At 35.9% G+C, this 21,578-nt stretch overlaps 2 protein-coding genes across 2 annotated transcripts; one reads left to right on the top strand and one right to left on the bottom strand.

The window, feature by feature from the left end:
• Positions 1 to 2,033: 2,033 nt before the first annotated feature.
• Positions 2,034 to 7,865, bottom strand: Dbp73D (putative ATP-dependent RNA helicase Dbp73D). Its single transcript, XM_089649427.1, has 7 exons — positions 7,713 to 7,865; positions 7,237 to 7,549; positions 6,223 to 6,504; positions 4,276 to 4,453; positions 3,524 to 4,190; positions 3,246 to 3,426; positions 2,034 to 2,246 (listed from the first exon to the last, which is right to left on the bottom strand). The coding sequence occupies exons 1-7, from the start codon at positions 7,745 to 7,747 to the stop codon at positions 2,034 to 2,036; spliced, it is 1,869 nt and encodes a 622-aa protein (XP_089505553.1). The 5' UTR covers positions 7,748 to 7,865.
• Positions 7,866 to 15,801: 7,936 nt separating this feature from the next.
• Fic (FIC domain protein adenylyltransferase) lies at positions 15,802 to 21,505 on the top strand. Its single transcript, XM_089650966.1, has 2 exons — positions 15,802 to 17,035; positions 17,863 to 21,505. The coding sequence occupies exons 1-2, from the start codon at positions 15,993 to 15,995 to the stop codon at positions 18,200 to 18,202; spliced, it is 1,383 nt and encodes a 460-aa protein (XP_089507092.1). The 5' UTR covers positions 15,802 to 15,992; the 3' UTR covers positions 18,203 to 21,505.
• The last annotated feature ends 73 nt before the right edge of the window (positions 21,506 to 21,578 follow it).

The following is a 21,578-nucleotide window of genomic DNA, read 5'->3' as shown; positions in this document are numbered from 1 at the left end:
CATTCCTGGAAAATACACAAAATTTATTTGCACCCATCTCTATTAGCAATGAAATGTAAATAATATGCTTCTGTGGGTGGTGGTCACAATTTTTTTTTTTAAATGAGACCCATCCATGTGAATGCTATAGCTACGCCACTGGAGTAAAGGAAGTAATCTATCTATATGTTTAAAGAACAGTGTGGCGGGCTTTGTTTTTTTATAAAAATCGAGTATTATTCGGAGAAAGATGGAGAAGGAGGGGATTCAAGAAGGGGACTGGCATGGGGACTGGTCTACATGAAATTTCTAAAAACCACCCCATCCACTTTTCCCGCCCCTTCGCATTACATCTTGGTGTGCCGCTGCAAAATCTTCGCCATGCACCATCTGATTCTATTTTTGTCACAATTTACATAACTAACTAACCATCGCACCCTTCTACGCAGGGGTAGGCAGAGAGGACGGACTGCTAAACAACTCAGGTCTTGGCACACACTCCTTACCTCATTCACATTCATACATACTCTTCTATTATTCTGACTCCTGACATGGCCCGACTCAAGTATCTGATTCACATGATCGTGCCATGTCTTCCTCGGGCGTCCCCAACTTCTTCTACCGTTCGCATTTTCGTCATATATTCTCCTTACTCTACATGGCCAAACCATCTGAGAATACCTTTCTTAATCTTACTCATTACTCTTACATCAGCCTTGCATTTTTTGAGGATCTCACATGATCATATGTATTTGGTTTTGCCACACACACGCCTCAGGAATCTCAAATATAAAGCATTCAATCTACTTTCCTCCTGCCGCTGCTAGTTCCATGCCTCACTGCCATACATCAAGGTAGGTACCAGCAATCCATTGTGGACCGCTAGCTTCGCTCTTTTGGACAATTTTTTGTCAGCGCTAACCATGATCAGTCCTCTATTAATGGAGTTACCTGCATTTACCCTCCTTTCAATAAACATACTTCCCAAATACACAAACTCATCATACTCAATTGTATTGCACTCTTTTTTCGTACTCTCTCTTTCAAACACCATGACTTTAGACTTACTTTGATTCATTATTAAGTCATTCTTCATACGTACTTCGTTCATCCTAGACACGAGAGACTGTGGACCTTTCATACTGTTAGCAATCAGCACAACACCTCCTATAGCCTTTTCCTATTGACTCAGTAGTATGCCTATTTTAGATAATAATAATATATGGATGATTTGAATAGCGCTGTTTTTGTGCAAAATCACCTCAAGATCTACAAAGGCACAGAAAAGTTTCTGGTTTTTTGCCAGAAACTTCTCAGTAAGCATAGGCAATAAGAAAATCTGGCACCTTGCAGATCCCATGTTTTCATTCTTAGCCTTTCAATCAAAATTCTACCATACATCTTGCCATCTGAACTGAACAGGCTAATAGCCCCATGATTCCCTCATTCCATGCGTGACTTTTTACTTTTGTATAACTGCATGATCACAACCCTTCTCCAATCTAGTGGCGTGTATCCCTCCTCTAAACATTGGTTAAAAGATTTGCACAACCATATGAGAATTATACAGCTATCTCCTTTAAAGTATTCAGCAGCAATATTGTGGCTTTCGAAACCTTCCTAAAAATATTTCATCCATCTCTTTTATTTCTTCCTCGTTCGTCAACATTTCTTCATTTTATCACTTTCATGCTTCCGTTTTCTGGACCACTCCATGTTTTCCAACTTGTGTTTTTGTAAATTGTACTGACTTACCAGATAATGTGTTTGAAAAATAGTATATAATCTGCCATACGTAGTTTCCCCAGAATAGCTAGTTATATGCAGGGAAATGATTTTTTAAACGTATCCTTAAGGATACGCTGGCATTTAAGAATTTAAACTAAACAAAAATATAGCCGTCAGATGAAATTTTTTTTTTTCAATTTGTTATATCCCTAACCTAGAATTCATGATCTAAGAAATAATATATCAAGGAAAGATTGAATACGATTATGATGAAATAAAATTCTAATGTAATTATTTAATCAATATATATTTATTAATTTTTTTAATTATTCATTACATTTAACTTTTTTATTTGGAAAACTTTTCGATCTTCCTCTCTTCAGAGATTTTATTTTATCAATCTGTTTGTGGGTGTCTTCTTTTATTTCATTTCCTGAAGCAATCACGGCATTTTCATATTTCTCAGCAAATCCTTGTAATGTTTCTTGTGGCACATCAATCTTCATAATGTTTGATTTTCCAGAAGTTTTCAGAATATCCTAAAATAGGATAACAACATTTTGAAGTAAATTAACCAATAATAATAATTATTAAAATCAATATTGTGAGCATAGATTATGGGAAACATGACCTCAGGGACTTAATATGAAATATTTAATCAATTGCTATACTTGGAAAATGTATTGCTGATACAATAAGCTTACAAGATTGTACAGAAAACAGACCTTTTTTGTGAAGGGATTATGATTTATGGGGCTGACACACTTTAGCTATACTCTCATGGCTTGGCCTATTTCAGCATACCGCTCTGCTGAAATAGGCTAAGCCATGAGAATACAGTGCGCGTGTAGAGTAGTCTGTCACACTCATTAGTGTTATGCACAAATATAATTTAATAATATGCAATGTAAATGCCGCAGAATTTATGTAACATAATTATAATTAAAAAAAATTTTAACGCCACTTTATATATTGTATATATTTTCAATATATAAAACCAACCGGTTTCGGTTCACCCTGAGCCTTCATCAGGGTTATATAAAAACATATTGGTGTTATGTTAATTCAAATATGTTTTCATATAACCCTGATGAAGGTTCAGAACCGAAAGCGGTTGGTTTTATGTACAATAAAGTGGTGTTAAAAACGAAGTTATTTTATACTGTGGGACTACTTTAACTCATCCCACATATGATAACACTAAAATAATTACTCCGCCGCCTGAAGCCCCGGAGGAGCTAGGCGCGGACGGGAAGACGACTCTCTGTCATTCTAGTTTCAACTTTTGACCAGACCACCACTCTCCGCTACCACCGTCTCTGCGTTCGCATAACTTGTAAAATCATTCTCGCAAATAAATTCAACAAAGATCGCAGACCTTTATCTTTCAATCATCCGAATTCCTTGAACACAGATTTACGGTACCGGCAGCCACCGTAAATTACACTCCACACATCGCTATCATACTGGCGACCCCACGCTGCCATAATACTAATAATTATATATATTTTTAATACAAATTTAACAGCATTTAGTACCTGAAAAAGTTTCAATTGGCCTTGCACCAAGACAGCGACGGCGGTTCCCAATCTGCCTGCGCGACCAGTGCGCCCAACTCTATGGATGTACGTTTTTACGTTTTTCGGAGGATCGTATGATATCACCAAGTCACAGTTGGGAATATCAATACCACGAGCCAGTGCATCTGTGCTTATAAGTCTGAAAACAAATCATTACATAATATGGAACTTTAAATTCATAGAACGGTTGAATAAAAACAACTGAAAATGAGTTGTTTTAAGGTAAAATTTCTTACATGTTTATTTGGCTGTTATGGAATTGTTTCAAGACAACATCTCTAGCTCCGCGATTCATTGTGGCAGACATTTCAGCAACTTTCATTTCTCCTTCCAGCAGATGACTCAGAAGAACTGCAAGTCGATGAGCCGACTGGGCTGAATTCGTAAAGCATAATACTCGGTCACAACGTTCTTCAGTCAGGAGGTGATATAACACCAGAGGTTTACTTTCTGCATCACAAACTGTGTACTTTTCAGTTAATTCCATAGGAGTGGTGTACTTTCCTAAAGTTTCATGGACTCCTTCGCCCTCATTAGTCACCCCTTCCGATACAGCTGAAAATAGCTTCGGTTGAAACAGTCCCCATTGCTTCAGCTTTTCTGGATCTTGAGAAAGTGTTGCAGAGAAAAATAACTTTTGGGGCGGTCTTTTCAGTAATAACAATGAATTCAAGTTTACTGGTGGAACCTTCCCTGTCATTATAGAACTTCCCAGTTCAACGTGTCTATTTAAATGGTGGAGCCAATCATTTTGTATGTGATCCATTATTCTATCAGCCTCGTCCATGACAAGAAAGCGCAAATGCTTCAGTGAAAATCCTTTTGTAGATTGGAGATGCTCCACCAGACGCCCAGCGGTACAAACCATTATATCAACTTCGCTTTGCCAGCCTCCACATTCAGCTGAAACGTATTATAATATTATAAACAAACATTTCTTATATAAAATAGACTGTGAGATGAAAATTCAATGAAAAATAGACTCAACTGTATTTCGTAAGTTGCATCTGCTCCTGAGCAAAAGTAGTGGAACCAGTAACCAGCGCCACCTTCAGATTTGTTCCAACACAATACTGCTTGAATACTTTCACAACTTGGATGGCCAACTCTTTCACGGGTAATATAACCAAAGCCCTGATTTGTCTTTCCACTCTATCTGTTAGAACCTTAAAGAAAAATATTATCAGGTAATTAAAGTTCAATACCACGCAATATTTAAAAAAAGTTAAATTGATATATTATAAACTGTCATAATACAATAAGGGGGTATTTCACTATCTCTGATTATGTTCTGACTAAGCACTAATCCGCGGATTAGTCATGTTTTCGTTTTCACTATATCTGAGTAACGCTAACGCTCGGGTTAAAGTTCGATTTGACTAATCAGTGCTCGAACCTCACGTTAGGCGCTATTCCTCGAATCAAAGATGGCGTCAAAACATTCCGAGTTTGACAGCGGAGAAGTGAGTCGAATTTTGTTGCGAATTATTATGGATACCGAGGTTTTTGATTTACAGAAGCAGGTGAAAGGGCGGCGATGCGAAGGCCGCGAGTTTTAAGAGCTCAAATGAATTTGAATGCTTGTATGATCCATCCTGAATTATTTGATTGTGTTCAAAATAAGAAACAATGTTGTAATCGACCAGTTGGGTCTTTTACACAGACTGTAAAATAGGGGGCCGGTCAGTCCGTAGTTAGCCGCTAGGTCCGGGTAGAAATCTGCTTTTATCCTTGCTCCGGTCGGTACAGGAATCTTCTTTATCCTTGCTCAGTTCGGGGCCGGAATCTGCTTTATCCTCGGTGCGGGAGGAGGCAGGCAGGGGCAGAAATCCAGGGGGGAGCCAAGTCAAAGAAGTATCCAAGTTCAGATCCAGAGAGAAGTGGTCGGGAAGAGCAGAGTAGAGTAGCTGGTGGCGGTCCAAGGCAGAGAGAGCGAGCTGAAGGCTGGCGCGCCGTATTTATTGTGCAATCCCCCTCTCCCGACTTTGGGGAGGGCGGGGTCGACGCGCTGCCTTCATTCGCGGGTTGTTGATGATCCGCGGGCTGTGACGTCCGCTAAGATTTAATTAGCGGAGGTTTTTAGAACTAAATTTACCTTTAGAACTACTCTACTCTTTATGCTCTTTTAATCGATCCTAACCACTCCTCTCTGGCATTTTTATTTATTAATCATTTGTACATACATTCATTCAGTGTGGGGTCCCCGGCCCAACATATTCAGGGGAAATCGTAATTAATTTTCTTAATTCTAAATTAATACTAATTTTTATTAACTAATTATGTTTAGGAGAGTCCGGCCGTTTTATCAATGTATTTTATTTCGTAATATCTACGGCCAAACTCTCTCAAACTTAGTCTAAACATTTCAATAAATCATCAATTCAAAATATTGCCCCGTACAACGTTGCTTAGGGGCACGTTGATTGGTCCCAGGCGGACGCCTGGGCCAGCCGGGCGCCCGCGTTGAGGGGAAGCGATGCGGGGGCGAGCGGGACTCGAGGTATCGAAGCCCCACGTAAGTTCTAAAACCAAGACCCCGCTCGGTGCTTCGACCATTATGAAATAGCGGCCGCCGCGAGCGGTACACACCGTCCGGTACAAATGTATTAATTCGACACGAATCTATCTAAAATGACCTGATAATCAACATAACATAACCAAAAAAAATGCACACTTTGCGGTGTGCGGACTGTGACGCATGACAGGCGTGGCAGTAGATGGGGTAACTGCAAACATTTTGCGATGTTCCCAGACTATTTCGAGTGTTATCTATCCGGATGCTTGGCAACAATGGTGAAACGGTCGCCGTTGAATAACGAAGTTATTCTGATCTTTAAAGCCAGCCAACGGCTAGCTAGTCAGATATTTAGCCCGACATAGTGAAATACCCCCTAATTCTCAAATGAGATTTATTAACCGTAAGTACATTTAATACCTGAATAATTGGAAGAACATAGGATAACGTTTTTCCACTACCAGTAGGTGCGGAAACACAGATATCTCGCGGCCAAAAGACTGTTGCTTTTGCATGCTCGCTGAGCAACCACGGAATCACCTGCGCTTGAACAGGAAACAAATATTTGATTCCTTCGTCCATCAACATCTTTTTCAGGGAGAAATCCAAAAACTGCAAATTTTCTACACCGCAATCGGCACTTCTCAAATTAACAGACACTGCAGTGGGGTTGGAGAGCCAATGTGGAAGAACCCTTTTCACCTGAAATCATAATAATTAATGTTTTATTCTCAAATAAGAATTTGGTGCATGAGCAGAGATGTGGAAATGAACCATATAATGTCATAAAATATTGTGTACTTCCAGGCCCTGTTTCACACATGACTTTGGAACAGTTTTAAAATTTCATTGTCTTCTATATGATTATTTTAAAAACACAATTCAATCAAAAGGCACTAAGAAATTTTCTCTGCAACTAAGACGAGTTGAAGTACCTACTTACACCTAATTAATTAATTAATTTACTGGACAATTTATATAGCACCGCTTTTGTGAGATATCACCTCAGGGGCGCTTTACAGTTGATGCAGACATTACAAAAAATATAAATATTACAAAAACAAAGTGAAGTTAAGTTAAGTAAAATGAAGAACAGGAACAGGAGACACGAAGATAGAAGATGGAGACTCTGCAGCAAGAATCCTAGGTGGTGAAGAAACTGAACCAGCTGCTGCAGCGAGAGTCCACCGCGTCCACCAACAGTGCCAGCATGAGGTTCGTCATCCGTCCAGGTATGTGTCTGCTGCTAATAAAGCACTGACACAATATCCTCACATAGATACCATACCTTGGCAGCACCGCCGTGACGTTCGACGAAGACAGAAGATGGAGACTCTGTAGCAAGAATCCTAGGTAGTGAAGAATCTGGACCAGCTGCTGCATATTTATTTTACTTTAATTTATATGATCTTAATAAATAAATTTTAAACATACTTTAATTCTCTTTTCAAATTCGTTTGTGCCAAGGACTTTGAATTGTGGAATAACTTTTGGCTCGCTGATTTCCAGATCATTGGCAGCATCTGTTGTTTCAACCGTGGAAGATTTGACTTCAACTATTTCTTCTTCAATATCCCCATGAGCAGCAAGTTCCGACAAATCCTTTTCTTTTTCTTTTGCTTCTTCTATGATTTCATCCTCGATGCGCTGCAATTTGGCTTTCTTTCGCGCTTCAATTAATGTTTTTAATTTGAGAAGATTTGCCTGTTCCTGGTCCGCGAAACCCTCCGCCTCATTGTCTTGATACCTAAAACGATTATATTTTTCATGCGGATTACATGTCGAAAAAATATTTCTCTATATTTGAATTTGCTGTTGTTAAATTCAATGTATAGAATCATATTGATCAGAACTTAACTACCCAAAATAAATATTTGTTTGAAAAGCTTTACATGCATTCAAAATATTACCTATTTACTACAAACAGCGACATTGCACTGATCATATATAAACCACTCACGCACTGATATATTATTTATCAAATTATTAAAAAACGTAACCATTAAAAGGTTATTTAAAATAATATATGACAATCTGTCAAAGCGCACGTGTAGTATACATAGATGTGCAGCAGCGTTGCCAGGTCCAGATTGCAATATTTCCCTAGATTGGGAGTCGAAATTTCCCTAGATTTCCCTAGATTCCGGGGTACCACCTTGGCAAGTTAAGAAACGTCTGTCCGTCCGGGGGGGGGGGGGGAGCTTTGAAAAAAGTACTTGGTTTTTGTTGATAACTTTCATAATATTATTTGTAGTAATAAAAATACACGAATACCCAAATACGCCACATATACACCAGTACGTAGCATTAAAAGATATATTATGTTCTACGGCAAAGGCGACCAACCTAAAATTATAAATAAATAATTACCAATATAGTAGATACAATAAATTTGGAAACATGTAATAAGAATTGAGAAGATGTATTTCATAATAATGTACCAAAGATTGAACCTTGTCGTAATGAAAATAAATTATAAATAAATGTATTTTAGAATCAATAGCGTAGCGATACACCGTACCTTATCTCAGCCTCTTTTATTTGTGAGACTTCTGTCACCCTTTGCCGTATTGCTGGCATTTCGAGTATTGTAGGCTGAAAAGCAGCAGCTCGGATATTATCAGCATGTTTTGCCCCCTTTGTATGCTTCTGTATCTCCGACTTTCCGCACACAAAATCTTTCCTACAAGCATTGCAGAAAAAAAACTAGGTCCTTTATTGCTCTTCTTGAGCCAGCCTTTAAAAACCTCTTCGCTCTCCCATTTCTCCTGGTACTTCTGCGCGTACATTTTTTTAGGTATTTTGGCCGAAGTTGAATTATCCTCATCCGGAAGGTTCCTCCTTGCGCCAGAAGTCGAAGGTATATCCATCGTGTTGACCTATAATAAATACTATAAATTCAGGGTGTACTTATACCAAACACATAATAGTATAAGTTGTGTTAAACTAAACACTGAATATATTGGAAAGTAGCTTATAAAAATTTTAAACTTAGTAGCTGAACGCTGAACTTTGTGTTACATTAACCCTGTTTTACATGTTAATTAATTGGAAAGAGATAATAATAATTTCAAAGTACTTACCACTGAATTCAAAACAGAAATCTTAATAAAAATCACTGTAAACCAACCGAAATTGCCGAAAGTGGAAAGCCAAAAGTGAAAAGCTGAGAGAAGATAATTTCTTATTGTAATGATCATAGACAAAGTCGTAATCTGAAACTTTTAAGAAGTCCCCGGTTTTAATATTTTTAGGAACATAAATATAATTTTGAGTTGTCAGTGAAAAAAAACATTGCTTCATTTATGTACATCAACATTATTTAAGATTCCTGGAAATCCCAAAAATAAAAAATGAAAATACATTTATGTTCCCTGGCAATCCCAATAATATTGTCATGTAAAAAATTTTTTTTGCCAAAAAGTACGAAATTTCCCTAGATTTGTGCTGATTTCGTGATAATTTCCCTTTTCCCTAAAATTTTTGTTTCTCCCCTAGATCTAGGGAAATTTCCCTAGACCTGGCAACGCTGATGTGCAGTGCATAGATCATAAATAAAACACTCATACATAGATGCATACATGCCCATAGATATGGGATGTACCCATAGATATACCCAGAAACATCCCAGAAATAAACCAATCTCGATTACCACTCACACGTATGCCCAACCAGACGTGGCGATTTTAGTTGATCAACTCTGTTTAACCTCAAAGTCAAAATCTGTTGAATAACACTTGAAAGCCAATAATCCATTCAGACATGGCCATTTTAGTTGATCAACTCTCTGTTGAATTACACTTGAAAGCTAATCACCAAGTGTAAAAACCCTTTCAACAGAGTTGATCAAGTTTTTAGCTGAGCGACTGAAGTTTAAAGCCAGTCTACTTTTGCTGTTCCAGAGTGTGAGTCATCGTTCAATTTTTACGCCGAATCGACTCGTCTGAACACGTCTTCAACTCGCTTGAGATTTTTGATTCATTGCGTCCTCTAGCGAAAGATGTTTATATTTAGGAACATGGAACCTTCCTGAAAAAATAGTCTGTAGTGGTCGGATGACATAATTTTCAGGATAATTGACCTCTAACCAAAGCCATGCCTGTCTTTGGTATAAAAAAAGAAATATTTAAGTATATTAAAATATTTTAATTCTTAAATATTTTTATTTAAATATTTTTATTTAAAGTATTAAATATATATAAAATTAACCCCATTATTATTAGCTTTTTGGAAAATATTATGTCCTTTTGTAATACCATTTTACTTTATTTTATTATTTAAAAGGTAAGAAAATAGTAATACCGGGCATTTCAATTGAAAGAGGGATTTTTCAAGGAGACTCATTGGGTTTTTTTTGGTTTTGCTTAGCATTGAATTCTCTATCTAAAATGTTAATTAAAAGCAAGTTTGGAATTAAAATTAAGGGAGTGTAGTACAATTTTGCATTTATTATTTATGAATGATATGAAAATAATCAAGGTAGTTAAAAACTTTTCAGATGATATCAATATGACTTTTGGTTTAGATAAATGTAGAACACCTCTATTAAATGGTACAATACAGATTCAGATAACTTAGAACTACTCTAACAAAGTTTAATTGCCATCATCCAAATTCAGCTGTAGAACGAATTAATTTACCCAGAAATTTAGGAGGAAGAGATATAGTCAAAATAACTCCTTTGAAACATAATCAGGTAGAAATGAATAGAACTTTTTTCCATACTAAAGCTAATAGCGCAGAAATGCACAAAATAATTTGCAAGGCAGATAGAAATATTACACCTTTAAATTTATACGACGAGAATGCAAACATTTTTATAAATCTCAACCAGGAATTATCATATTCCTGGTCAAATAAAATTATACACGCAAAACACTTCAATTAACTCAACCAAACGTTTGTTCACAAATTTTCGTCAAACAAATAGTTGAGTCAATACTCAACTATTTTCTCCAATGAGAGTTGAGCTTAGAAATAGAAAGATTTATGCTTGCCATTCAGGATAGATTCATACTAAAAATTCTAGGAAGCATATAATTAAAGATACAAATCAAATTGATGATTTATGTAGAAGATGTTTGGCTTTTCCGGAAACTATAGAACATATATTATATCGGGATGTTCTATATTTAGTCCAGTCAAGATGTACATCCGTGCTTGCAAAAGGTCCAGTCATTCTGAATTTTTTATATGTTGTTAGGACCTAAACCAGTATTAAAAAAAATATTTTGCAACTTCGAAAGTGCTGTGCGAGCGGCGGTGGACCTAAAAAATCAGGAAATTTTCGGATTTTTTTCAGTTTTTGCTCAATATCTCAGTAACGGAAGGGTCTGACCGGTGTAGTTGGTACACATACTTTTAAAGTAGACTAAATTTTATATTATTTGAGACCAAAGCAAGCCATACACAGCCATTGGTTTTCAATATACAGTTCTTCAAAAATAGGCAATTTTTTCTAAAAAGTGGAATTTTTTCGAAATGTTCACTTATTTTGTAAAATAATTTCTAAAATACGCATCCCACGTCAAATATTGTTTGAAATAAAGTTGTTGTAAATTTAATAAGCTTTTATTTGAGACTAGATTGATATCTGTAGACTAAACGGTTCTCTCAAAAATGGCAGATAACCAAAAACAGTCATAAGTGGGTTTTGGGTGAAATGCTAATAAATTGTTCTCGCGTCTTTTTATGGTTTTATTGTGCTGTGAAGTAAATCCATTAATCATCGTGGGTTTATCCTAGGGTTATAATATAATTACGACTATTTCAAATTTCAAGTACCCATTAGTACTTATACCCATGAGTCATCATGGGTTTATTTTATGGCATAATTATCGACCAGTATAACGACCTTCAGTCAAATTTAAACAATACAATAATTGGGAAACTTACTTAACCCAAAATTAAAAGCACCACTAATATTTTAGCCAAATATTTTTATTGTCCCCCCCCCCTTGACCTCCTTACCCGCAACCGGCCCTTCCAGGGCAGCTGTCAGTGTGTTGCGGAATGTCTATCCGTCCGGGCGTGTGTTTCGTGTGTCGTAAGGACCTCGACACAGGTCCTGTTGTGATCATCAAAGAACTAGGAATTCGAGCACTAATTGAAGTGAGTCAAAAACGTGGCCTCGCAGAAAATAAAAATTTCCTCCAAAATTGCAACCAAATCAGCGTTCATGATGTATGCAGGAAGAGATATACAGCTGTGCATAACGTTGAAGCCTCAGTTCGTCGAGGAGGAGACTCTGCTTCCCAACCGAAAACTACATCGACAAGATTATCAAGCAAACTGGCTCCTACCTTGAAAGGGATTTGCTTTTGTGTGGTGATGCTATCACTGAAGAATTTCTCCAGCAACAAAGCAAACTACCATTGGCAAGAAGGAATATGATCCATACAGTTGAGAAGTTGGGCATAAGGCAAACTATTTTAGATGCAGCTAAACGCCGAGGTGACGATTGGGGAAGGGCCATTGAGGAGCGCCTCCTCGCCACTGACGACCTGGTTGCTGCAGACGGGATGTACCACAGAGTGTGCTACAGGAGCCTGTTTACATTACCATCTGCTACTGGGAATAAGAGAGGTTATCGTCCAACCAGTAATACTGAAGAAGCAATGGAGTATGTGTACGATTACCTAATGGAAAACAGTGATGAATGTCAGTTTTCTTTATCACACCTTCTGCAGCAAATAAAGGGTGATTGTATCCCTGATGCCACCTCCAAAAATGTTTTGGCGATGACATAGTAATAGTGGAGACGGGCTCCAACAAAGGGACACTTGTTTGCTTCAAAAACAACGGCTATAAAATTTTGTATGATCATTGGTACAAGGAACAAAAAAGCGATGCGCAGCAAGAGCGGTTGAGAGTTGTGAAGGCAGCAGCAGAAATCATCGTGGAAGATATCCGCACAAAAGTGTATGACACCAGTCAGTATCCCCCTCGGACGATTTCTTTAACAATGTTGATTCTGTCATCCCTGAGTCGATATTAGATCCATTAATTAAAGCTCAAAAATTGATAATGCGGACTATTTACAAAGTACACTATATTCACCCCACGAAGGACTTATTTAACGACTTCAAAGTACTCAACATAAAATCCTTATACGTCAAAAACATATCCTCCTACTATAAATTCGAACATACGAAAAAAAATATTTTTGAATCGACCCATAATACAAGATATTCCAACAAATCCAATTATACTATTCCCCCAATAAAAACCTCAATGGCACAAAGACAATTTAACTTTCTTGCTCCAAAAATATTCAATAATTTAACGTTAGAAATAAAATCATCAAATAGAAATGTATCATCTCTACAGCAATAGTTTTAATTATATAAATAAATATAACAAAAAAACAACACATTTTTGTTATAATACAACATCGCTTATCGCTAATAGCTGTTGCGCTGATTAAGGTAACACTTAAAAAATTGCTCAGTATATAATAAAAAAAGGTAAGTGTAATATATATATATATACTTTGTAATATATATTTTTCAATGAAAATAAATATGTAACTAACATAGTACACACAAAAATAAATTACTCAACGACGCGATTTTTTCATATAATTTAACACGCAAATAATTGTGGACTTAATACAACCCTGAATTAGAGACAAGCCCAACAAATAACTCATACTTCTAAAGTTTTTGCGCGTATCAAATAAAAACGCGTGATTTTAACCAATACATCAATAATTATCATGTGCCAGGCTCGTGCCATGTCGTATTGTTTATATGTATTCGTTAAAAGTGTATAACACACTGCATGACGTCATGATTGTGACTAGTTTGAAAGATGACGTCAGCAAATTTACTTCGATCAAGAGTCATCTTGACTTCTGGACCGAACAGACAAGCGAAAGCGTTCAGTTTGAGACAAAATTCAGGACATAAGGATTCTGTTACATACTAATTATTGAGCAAGTAAGAGAGTATTAGGAACTTCCAAATAAATTGGAGATGAATATAGATAATAAATATAAATAAAGGGAAAACAGGCAATTATTTAGTTAATTATTTCTGAAAGTGTAACTTCATTTTTAGTTTGTTGATATCCTTTAATTTTTTTATTTTAATCGGAAGCTTTTTTTTATTTTTTTTATTTATTTATTATAAATTTTTAAACATACAAGTTTTATGCAGTCCCACAAAGCTGTCACACATGACGGCTTGTCTGTAGGTTCTACAAATAATATATATAAACATTTTTTAATTTTTAATACATGTATGACACAAAATTATACAATAAACAATATCACAAAATAATATATATCAAAGTACCTACCTATATACAAATTATTTAGGCAGGTACGTTGAGATGTTCAGGAATACATCAATAATAAAGTTCAGAGATACATTGATTCGTCGCTTATTAGCCAACGCTTAGTGTTTTTGGGGCAGGGTCTCTCATTATTCTGAGGTTTAAAAGAATTATTAAATTTATTGAAAATCTCTGGTATTAAATATTTAAGCGTTCGGCTTCCAAACTTATTTGTTACTCTTGGAATAATGAGGCCTTTATTTTCAGTGAATCTTGTTGTGTGATTATGCACCGGTTGCTTTTTATATTTGCTATCTCCCTCATTATCCATTATAATAATGTACCAAAGAAGACCCTTTATTGGAAGTAGGCCCTCAGAACCATACAGTAGTTTTAGATTACTTCTTTGTCTGTAGATATTCGGTGGTACAATTTTTTTTATTATAGCAATTTGTAAGTTTTGTATATATTTAATATAAATATTGCTTGAGTGCCCCCAAGTTCGTATGCCATATCTGAGTATGGATTCGACCATAGAAAAATAAATTATTTTAAGAGTACAATGAGGCAAAACAAATTTCAGTTTATAAAAATTACTTGCAAAAGATCGGAGCTGGTTACAGATTTTAGCCACTTGTTTATCCCATTTAAATTTATTGTCTACTATTAGTTGTTGAAATACTTTATTCCTAAATAGGTATAGTTATTTTGCATTTGTTTGGTGTTACATTTTGATATTGTATTGATATTTTTTTGACAGGTGGGTTTCAAAGTTTTTGATTATATTATCTTTATAAATTTGGATAATTGCATTTTTCTTTAAGATATCCTCTACTTGGGACACCCCGAAATCTGCAAATAGCGTTTCTGTTGGATATGTGAAGGGTTTCTTGAGGATTACTTTGATTATTAGCTTCTGGACCACTTTGATCGGGGTTAGGATATTGTTGTATGATCCCCCCATCCACAATTCCATATTAAATTAACGACTGGATTAGTGCGTAGTATACTCTTTTTAGGTTACTTCGTTTTAAAATATTTCTTAATCTTATGAATATATATACTCACTTTCTGATGAGCTTAACCAATTCACAGATATGGCTCTTCCACTTCATATGTTGTTCTATTATCACCCCGAGATATTTAATCCGAGATAATTTCAACGAACACTTCTTTTATAAACAATGATATCGTATTTTTTGAACTCTGTGCAAATACTTGAAAAAGAATCCCCTTTGCCAGGTTTCTTAGCGTAATTTGTAACTTAGTTTTGGACGGGACAGCCGCGTGCATAACTGTGTCGTGTTTTTGGATTTTTTCTTGAATATTAGACAACTGTACATCAAATTGTTCTTCCGAAAATCCCAAATGATTGCGATAGCCTTCGGTATCTTCTAACGCCTTATAGTTATATCCTTATAATTCACTTTTTAGCCCACATACGAAGTTTTTTGCACTTTTTCATATTCTAAAGTTCGTTCCGTAAAAGGTCCGAAATCATAGGAACACACGCAGAGTTAACTTCACTTGAATAATGATTAAAAAAATCGGTTCGAGTTAAATTGAAACGTCTGAAAATCTTTTGTTCAATTTTTGTCGTTCAACTAAAATCGCTCTGTGTGAATGGGTATTTCGTACTTCACCGAACCAGAGACAATATTTTTTATAGACGTAATACGTATGATGTGGGTGGTTTATTTATTTATGCGTATGATCGCGTATGATTGTCCTTCATTTAAAAATGACAAACGTCAAAATTCCATATTGTGTCCAGGTTTATTTATGAGTGTCAGTGGTAAATAGTCTAATTCTTTTAGATGCATAAATAAATAGTGAAGTGAAGTATGACGTGTTTTACCGTTGTGTTATCTTCAATAAATTATTTGAATTTTTAAATTTGTAGTCGGGTCAGGATGTTTCTGGGAAAGTTCTCGGTTTCAGCTGCAATGGAGCTAAAAAATACTGTCTCCAGTAAAATTCGCAAGCAATCCTGGAAGAGGCAAACTTTTATTGCGTTTTCAGTATGTGTTTGTGCAATCGTTAGTTTTTCCATTTTGCAAAGTCATTTTATAAAGAATGTTTCGAAACGGTCCCCTTTCTTGCCTATGCCTAATGACTTTTCATTAAGTGTAAGTGATGATAATTTTGGACAATTATCAGTTACTTATTCTCCAAAGGAAGAAAGACTTAAACTTAAGGATAGAGTATCTGATTCAGAGGCAATTGTGTCTTTACAAGCAGCTCTTGACATGAAAAGTCAGGGTAAATCCGATAAAGCCCTGAAACTCTTCCAACACGCAGTGGCTCTTTCTCCTAAGCACCCCGACATTCTTACACATTTTGGAGAGTTCATCGAACAAACCAAGATGGATATAGTCAAGGCCGATGAGCTGTATCTCCGGGCCCTGTCCAACTACCCGGACCACCCCGCTGCTCTCACCAACAGGCAGCGCACAGCGAGCATTGTAGAAAACTTAGATCAAGAGATGCTGGAGAAAATAGACCGAAAACGTGATGCACTTTCTGCTATACCAGATTCCAACTCTGCCTTGAGGAGAGCCAAGAAGGAGGCCTACTTCCAACACATCTACCATACAGTTGGTATTGAAGGAAACACCATGTCTCTTCTACAGACAAGATCTATCCTGGAAACTAGACTGGCAATCGGAGGGAAAAGTATTGATGAACATAATGAAATATTTGGACTGGACGCTGCTATGAAGTATATCAATTCAACTCTACTGAATAGAATGCGAGCGGTAACAGTTAGTGATATTCTGGAGATACATCGACGTGTTTTAGGATTCGTTGATCCCACAGAAGGAGGATATTTCCGGCGCACTCAAGTTTACGTAGGCGGACATGTACCACCGGGACCCATGTTAATCAACTCGCTCATGGGACAATTCCTCCTTTGGCTAAACTCTGATGATGCCTTGGATATGCATCCCGTCAGGTTAAACTTTTATTCCATTTTAATCAAAATGTGATTATTGTCTCATTACACAGAAAAATTTTCAAAGAATATTTCTTCTAAAGGTAGATTTTTACTTTGTGATGACATAATTCATGAATTAAATACAAAATCTACATTTTTCGAGAACAATGTTCTCTTCATCACAACAAGTCTTATACGAGTAGTACTGATGAACAGAACATTGTTCTCGAAACATGTAGGTTTTGTATTGAATAAAGAAGTGGTGTAAACAAAGTTATCAGACTTTAATTCAGAAAATTTTCCTTTACAAACATGAAATTAATTAATGAAGACGATAACACTAATAAATCCAAACCAAACATGAAATAGAACAAGACACTTGAAAAATAAAAAGATAACGGTCACAACTAGGAATTGAACCCTGGATCTCTTGTCTTACCTGGACAGGTGTCTTAAACCATGGGACCATCGGGATCTATTTATTAAGCGTCACAGTATAATATTTAATCATTGAAGGCAATATTAGGAACTTCCGAGAAGTGACCAAATCTTTTTCTGATTTAGTGTTTCAAATTTTCGTTTGGGAGTCGCTAATATTATCTTCAAAGACTAAATATAAAAAATACACTGTAGAGAAAAAAACTGAGACTGGTCAAACTTGATTATTTTCATTCTAACAGTTCTAATTCTTTTATTTTCATACCAATACTTTGATAACAAAGTGTAGCATGGTGATAGTGTAAAATTTTATTAGTAACACAATGCTAATTTATAACGGTCACATTTGTGTCAAAATTATTAGAATAAACAAATTCAGTAGGTAATTTATTAATGTTGTGTTACAGGTATGCAGCTTTAGCACATTACAAGTTGGTTCACATACATCCTTTCATAGATGGAAATGGGCGAACCTCTCGACTGCTGATGAATCTGCTGCTCATGCAAGCGGGCTACCCCCCCGTTATAATACTGAAACAGCACCGACACCTTTACTATCAACACTTGCAGACTGCCAACGAGGGCGACGTGCGACCATTCGTAAGATTCATCGCTGAGTCCACAGAACAAACTCTGGATCTTTATCTCTGGGCGACTAATGAATTTGCTCATCTCGTTCCAGCCATCGGGCAGCCGATGATCCTCTCGGGAGAAGGGAGCGGGTTTGAAGACGACGATGTTTCATAACATAACATTAAAATAGAATAATTCCTTTAACTAAAGCACAAATAATGTTCTTTTAGAAAGCAGCATTTCTTATCTGTGATAAATGTTTTCCTTTATGGCTGGCCATAAAATAGCTGAATGTTTTGTTTATCCTGATTATGTAATTATTTATTTATGTGCCTAATAGTTAATCGATAACCATTGGAGCTGTAAATACAATATAATTTATTTATGTATTATAATACAATAGTTTACATTCTACTTCGCTTTTGGGAACAACTCATTTGGTCTTACAGAAATCGTTGTCTCCCTTACAGTGATGGTGAGAAATATGATCTAAAGAGGAAATACCATGCTTTATATTCAAATCTAAAAGTTAACAACTTAATAATTAAAATGTGCGCATTCATGAAACCAAAAGTTCCGACCGCAATTTGAAAAGAAATTATGAAACTTAGTGAATTTTTTTTAATACGAAACAACAAAAAGTGTGGTGTCAATAATGTTTGTAATACATTTGTCTAATATGTAAAATGCGTGTGTTTTATAATTTATTTTTTACTTATCAGTAATTTTAGTTACAAAAAACGTAAGGTGAGCCATTTTTTTCATGATATTTCAAAAATTATTTGTTTATTTCTAACAATAAAATTTTAAACCATATTTCATCACCTTTCAAAAACAGATTTTAGTTTTTGTATGTAGACATAAATAACTGACAGAATATACCAGAGGTTTGAGGGTTAAATTTTCCTTATAATTTGAGACATTAATTATTTCTCTTGACAATAATTATAATGAATTATAAACAAAAATGTGTTTTTTTATAAATATAAAACTGACTTTTATAGCTACTCTCTAAGCTCGAAAAAATAATTATTGATTACTGACTGTAAATAGAAAAAGTATGTACGTATTATGTACCTCTTTGCTACAATATTAAGTTTTCAAATGACATATTTATTTTGTAGTTATGCAAATCAACAACTTCCTATTCTCTCAATACCATATCAACAAGGTATTTCAATGTTGTATGTACATCACACGTAAACCCCCTATAGACCACTCAATTTAATTGATTCAACCGTCGAGTGTTGCGTACATACGATGCGATACTTGGTTCATTTTCATCAGTTGTTCCTCTGGGAAACACATGTAGCATGCCTCCTACTTTATCAAAAATTTGCCATCGCTCTAGTAGTAAGGTTAACTACTAAATTGAATGAAAAAAATGTCATACGAAGCTACTAAAAAAATAAAATTTTGGCTTTTTACATTTTCATTTGTTACATCCTTTTAAAAACATTTGAACATCTTGCTTATAGTATCCTCCCAAAGCAAGTTAAATCCTCATTAAAAAAACCTATCAAAACATCACAATCAGTAGTTATGCCTGACAATTTATTTATTTTTATTCTTTAAATGTACTTTCATAAACAACTACGCACGAAGGCAGACTGAGTAAAGTCGATTCAACCATGCTAGAGACGATTCAACTTGGTTGGCGGTTGAGTGGCTTGATGGTGGTTGGATGATCTGTAGGTTCAACTATTCAATTCGATAGCCGTGCTCCCTTATTACATACCTTCAACTCAACCAGATTAATACAACCGCTCAAATAAATTGAATGATCTGTAGCGCCCATTAATAATGGATGTAAAAAGCATGTACTGACTCTAGTGGTGGTACAATAATCCACATTAGGTTCGGTAATAAAATAAATTATTGCTTTTTCAACTGTATTCACCACGAACAAATGGAGAGATTAAACACAAAGTGCCTTGCACCATTTACCTCTAAAATGCCGAACTTCCACAACCTAATTAACCTCTGTAATGTGCCGAAGCCAATCCCACAAACAGAAAGTATTGTTTTCAGAATAAAAATTGAATACGCTGGTACTCAATGCATACAAATTGTTCATATTCAATGGTTAATTTTGGCACTTAAGAAGTTAGTGGAAGTACATTTTAAGTTTGAATATTGCAATAAATAATACAATGCTCTGTAGTCTGTGTTCACTTTCGTTAGCTATCCATCCTAAGGGAATTAAAATGTGTTATGAATTTATTTATTTTATGGATAAATTGCAAGCAGCAATGCGGAATAGACGAACCGAATCACAATATGATGCAAATCATATTTTGTTCCTCTTATGAAATATGTTAATTTTTTTTTTTTAAATATTAGTTCTTGGTGATTGCAGTATAGTATAACCTGCTTGGAGGAAATGTATGCGGGGGTACTATATTCTTTGGGGGTAAGGTGCACAAACTTCTGGAGGTGATTCTATATTCTACAAGTAAAAAGAATAGGCAACTTTTTTCTAAATTTTAACATATTTTTCAGGTACAAAAGTTGGATTGTATGGAGAAAATAATAATCTTCTATGGGAAAAAAAATGGAATTGCGAAAAAGTTATTTATCTTTTTTATTCCTACCATCATGTAGAATCTCCTTCCGAAGTTTGTACACTTTACCCCTGGACACCCTGTGTATATTCCTCTAAGGCAGGGGTTCCCAACCCCGTGCCCGCGGGCACCATTCGGAACGATTCGTATGTGCCCGCCGCTATTCGACGGAAAATAATTTTTTCATAAACATTAGGTTTATTAAATACGTTTGTATGTTTGCGATATTGTATGTATGAGTGGTTCCTTTGCTGACAGTACTTGTCGCAACCTGTGTAGCGGCGAGCCAGACTGCACTCTTCACGCTAGCCTGGAATGGAGAGTTCTATTTGCACATCACTCCTTGTACACGCAGAATACCCGAAGTGAACGAATGCCACGAACTGAGCCGATGAACGCCGAAGGCGCCAAAACATATGGCACATGACTCTGTCTGTCAGTGAAAGCAATAAGCATGGCCCCGATAGCCAAACTGACAGTAGTCACATGTTCGTACCGTCCCGATCGGTTCGGCAATCATCGGCTCACGTCGGATACTCGGCGTGTACAAGGAGTGATGTGCAAATAGCATTCCTCGCCTGGAACCGCGTTGTTGTCATTTTGATTGCGATTGCTGCCCCGAGTTTGTCGATTAAAAATAGGTGGTGCCCGCCACACTACCGATATTTTAGAATATGCTCTAGAGCAGTGCTCCGCAACCTTTTCTCACCTACGACACACCAAATTTCTTCCTAGAATTCCGCGGCACACCAAAAGCTAAAATATATAGATATTAATTTGATACACAAATTTTACAATAATTCCTTGTTTTTTATTTGAAAAGTATACATACATACATATAAATATAACATTTTTATTTTTACGCAATCTTCATAATTATTAGATAATAATAATAAATTAATGAGCGATTAATTGTTAAATTAACCTGCGCTTGTTTCAATGAACACAAAAGTTTTATATTCGGCTCGATTTTTGACAGCGCAACC

This window comes from Hesperophylax consimilis, chromosome 3 (genome assembly GCF_061612785.1).
Source record: "Hesperophylax consimilis isolate HC1 chromosome 3, BYU_Hcon_1.0, whole genome shotgun sequence".
NCBI classification, from domain to species: Eukaryota; Metazoa; Arthropoda; class Insecta; order Trichoptera; family Limnephilidae; genus Hesperophylax; species Hesperophylax consimilis.
The sequence above is the reverse complement of the archived record's forward strand: the minus strand, read 5'-3'. Positions and strand labels throughout refer to the sequence as shown.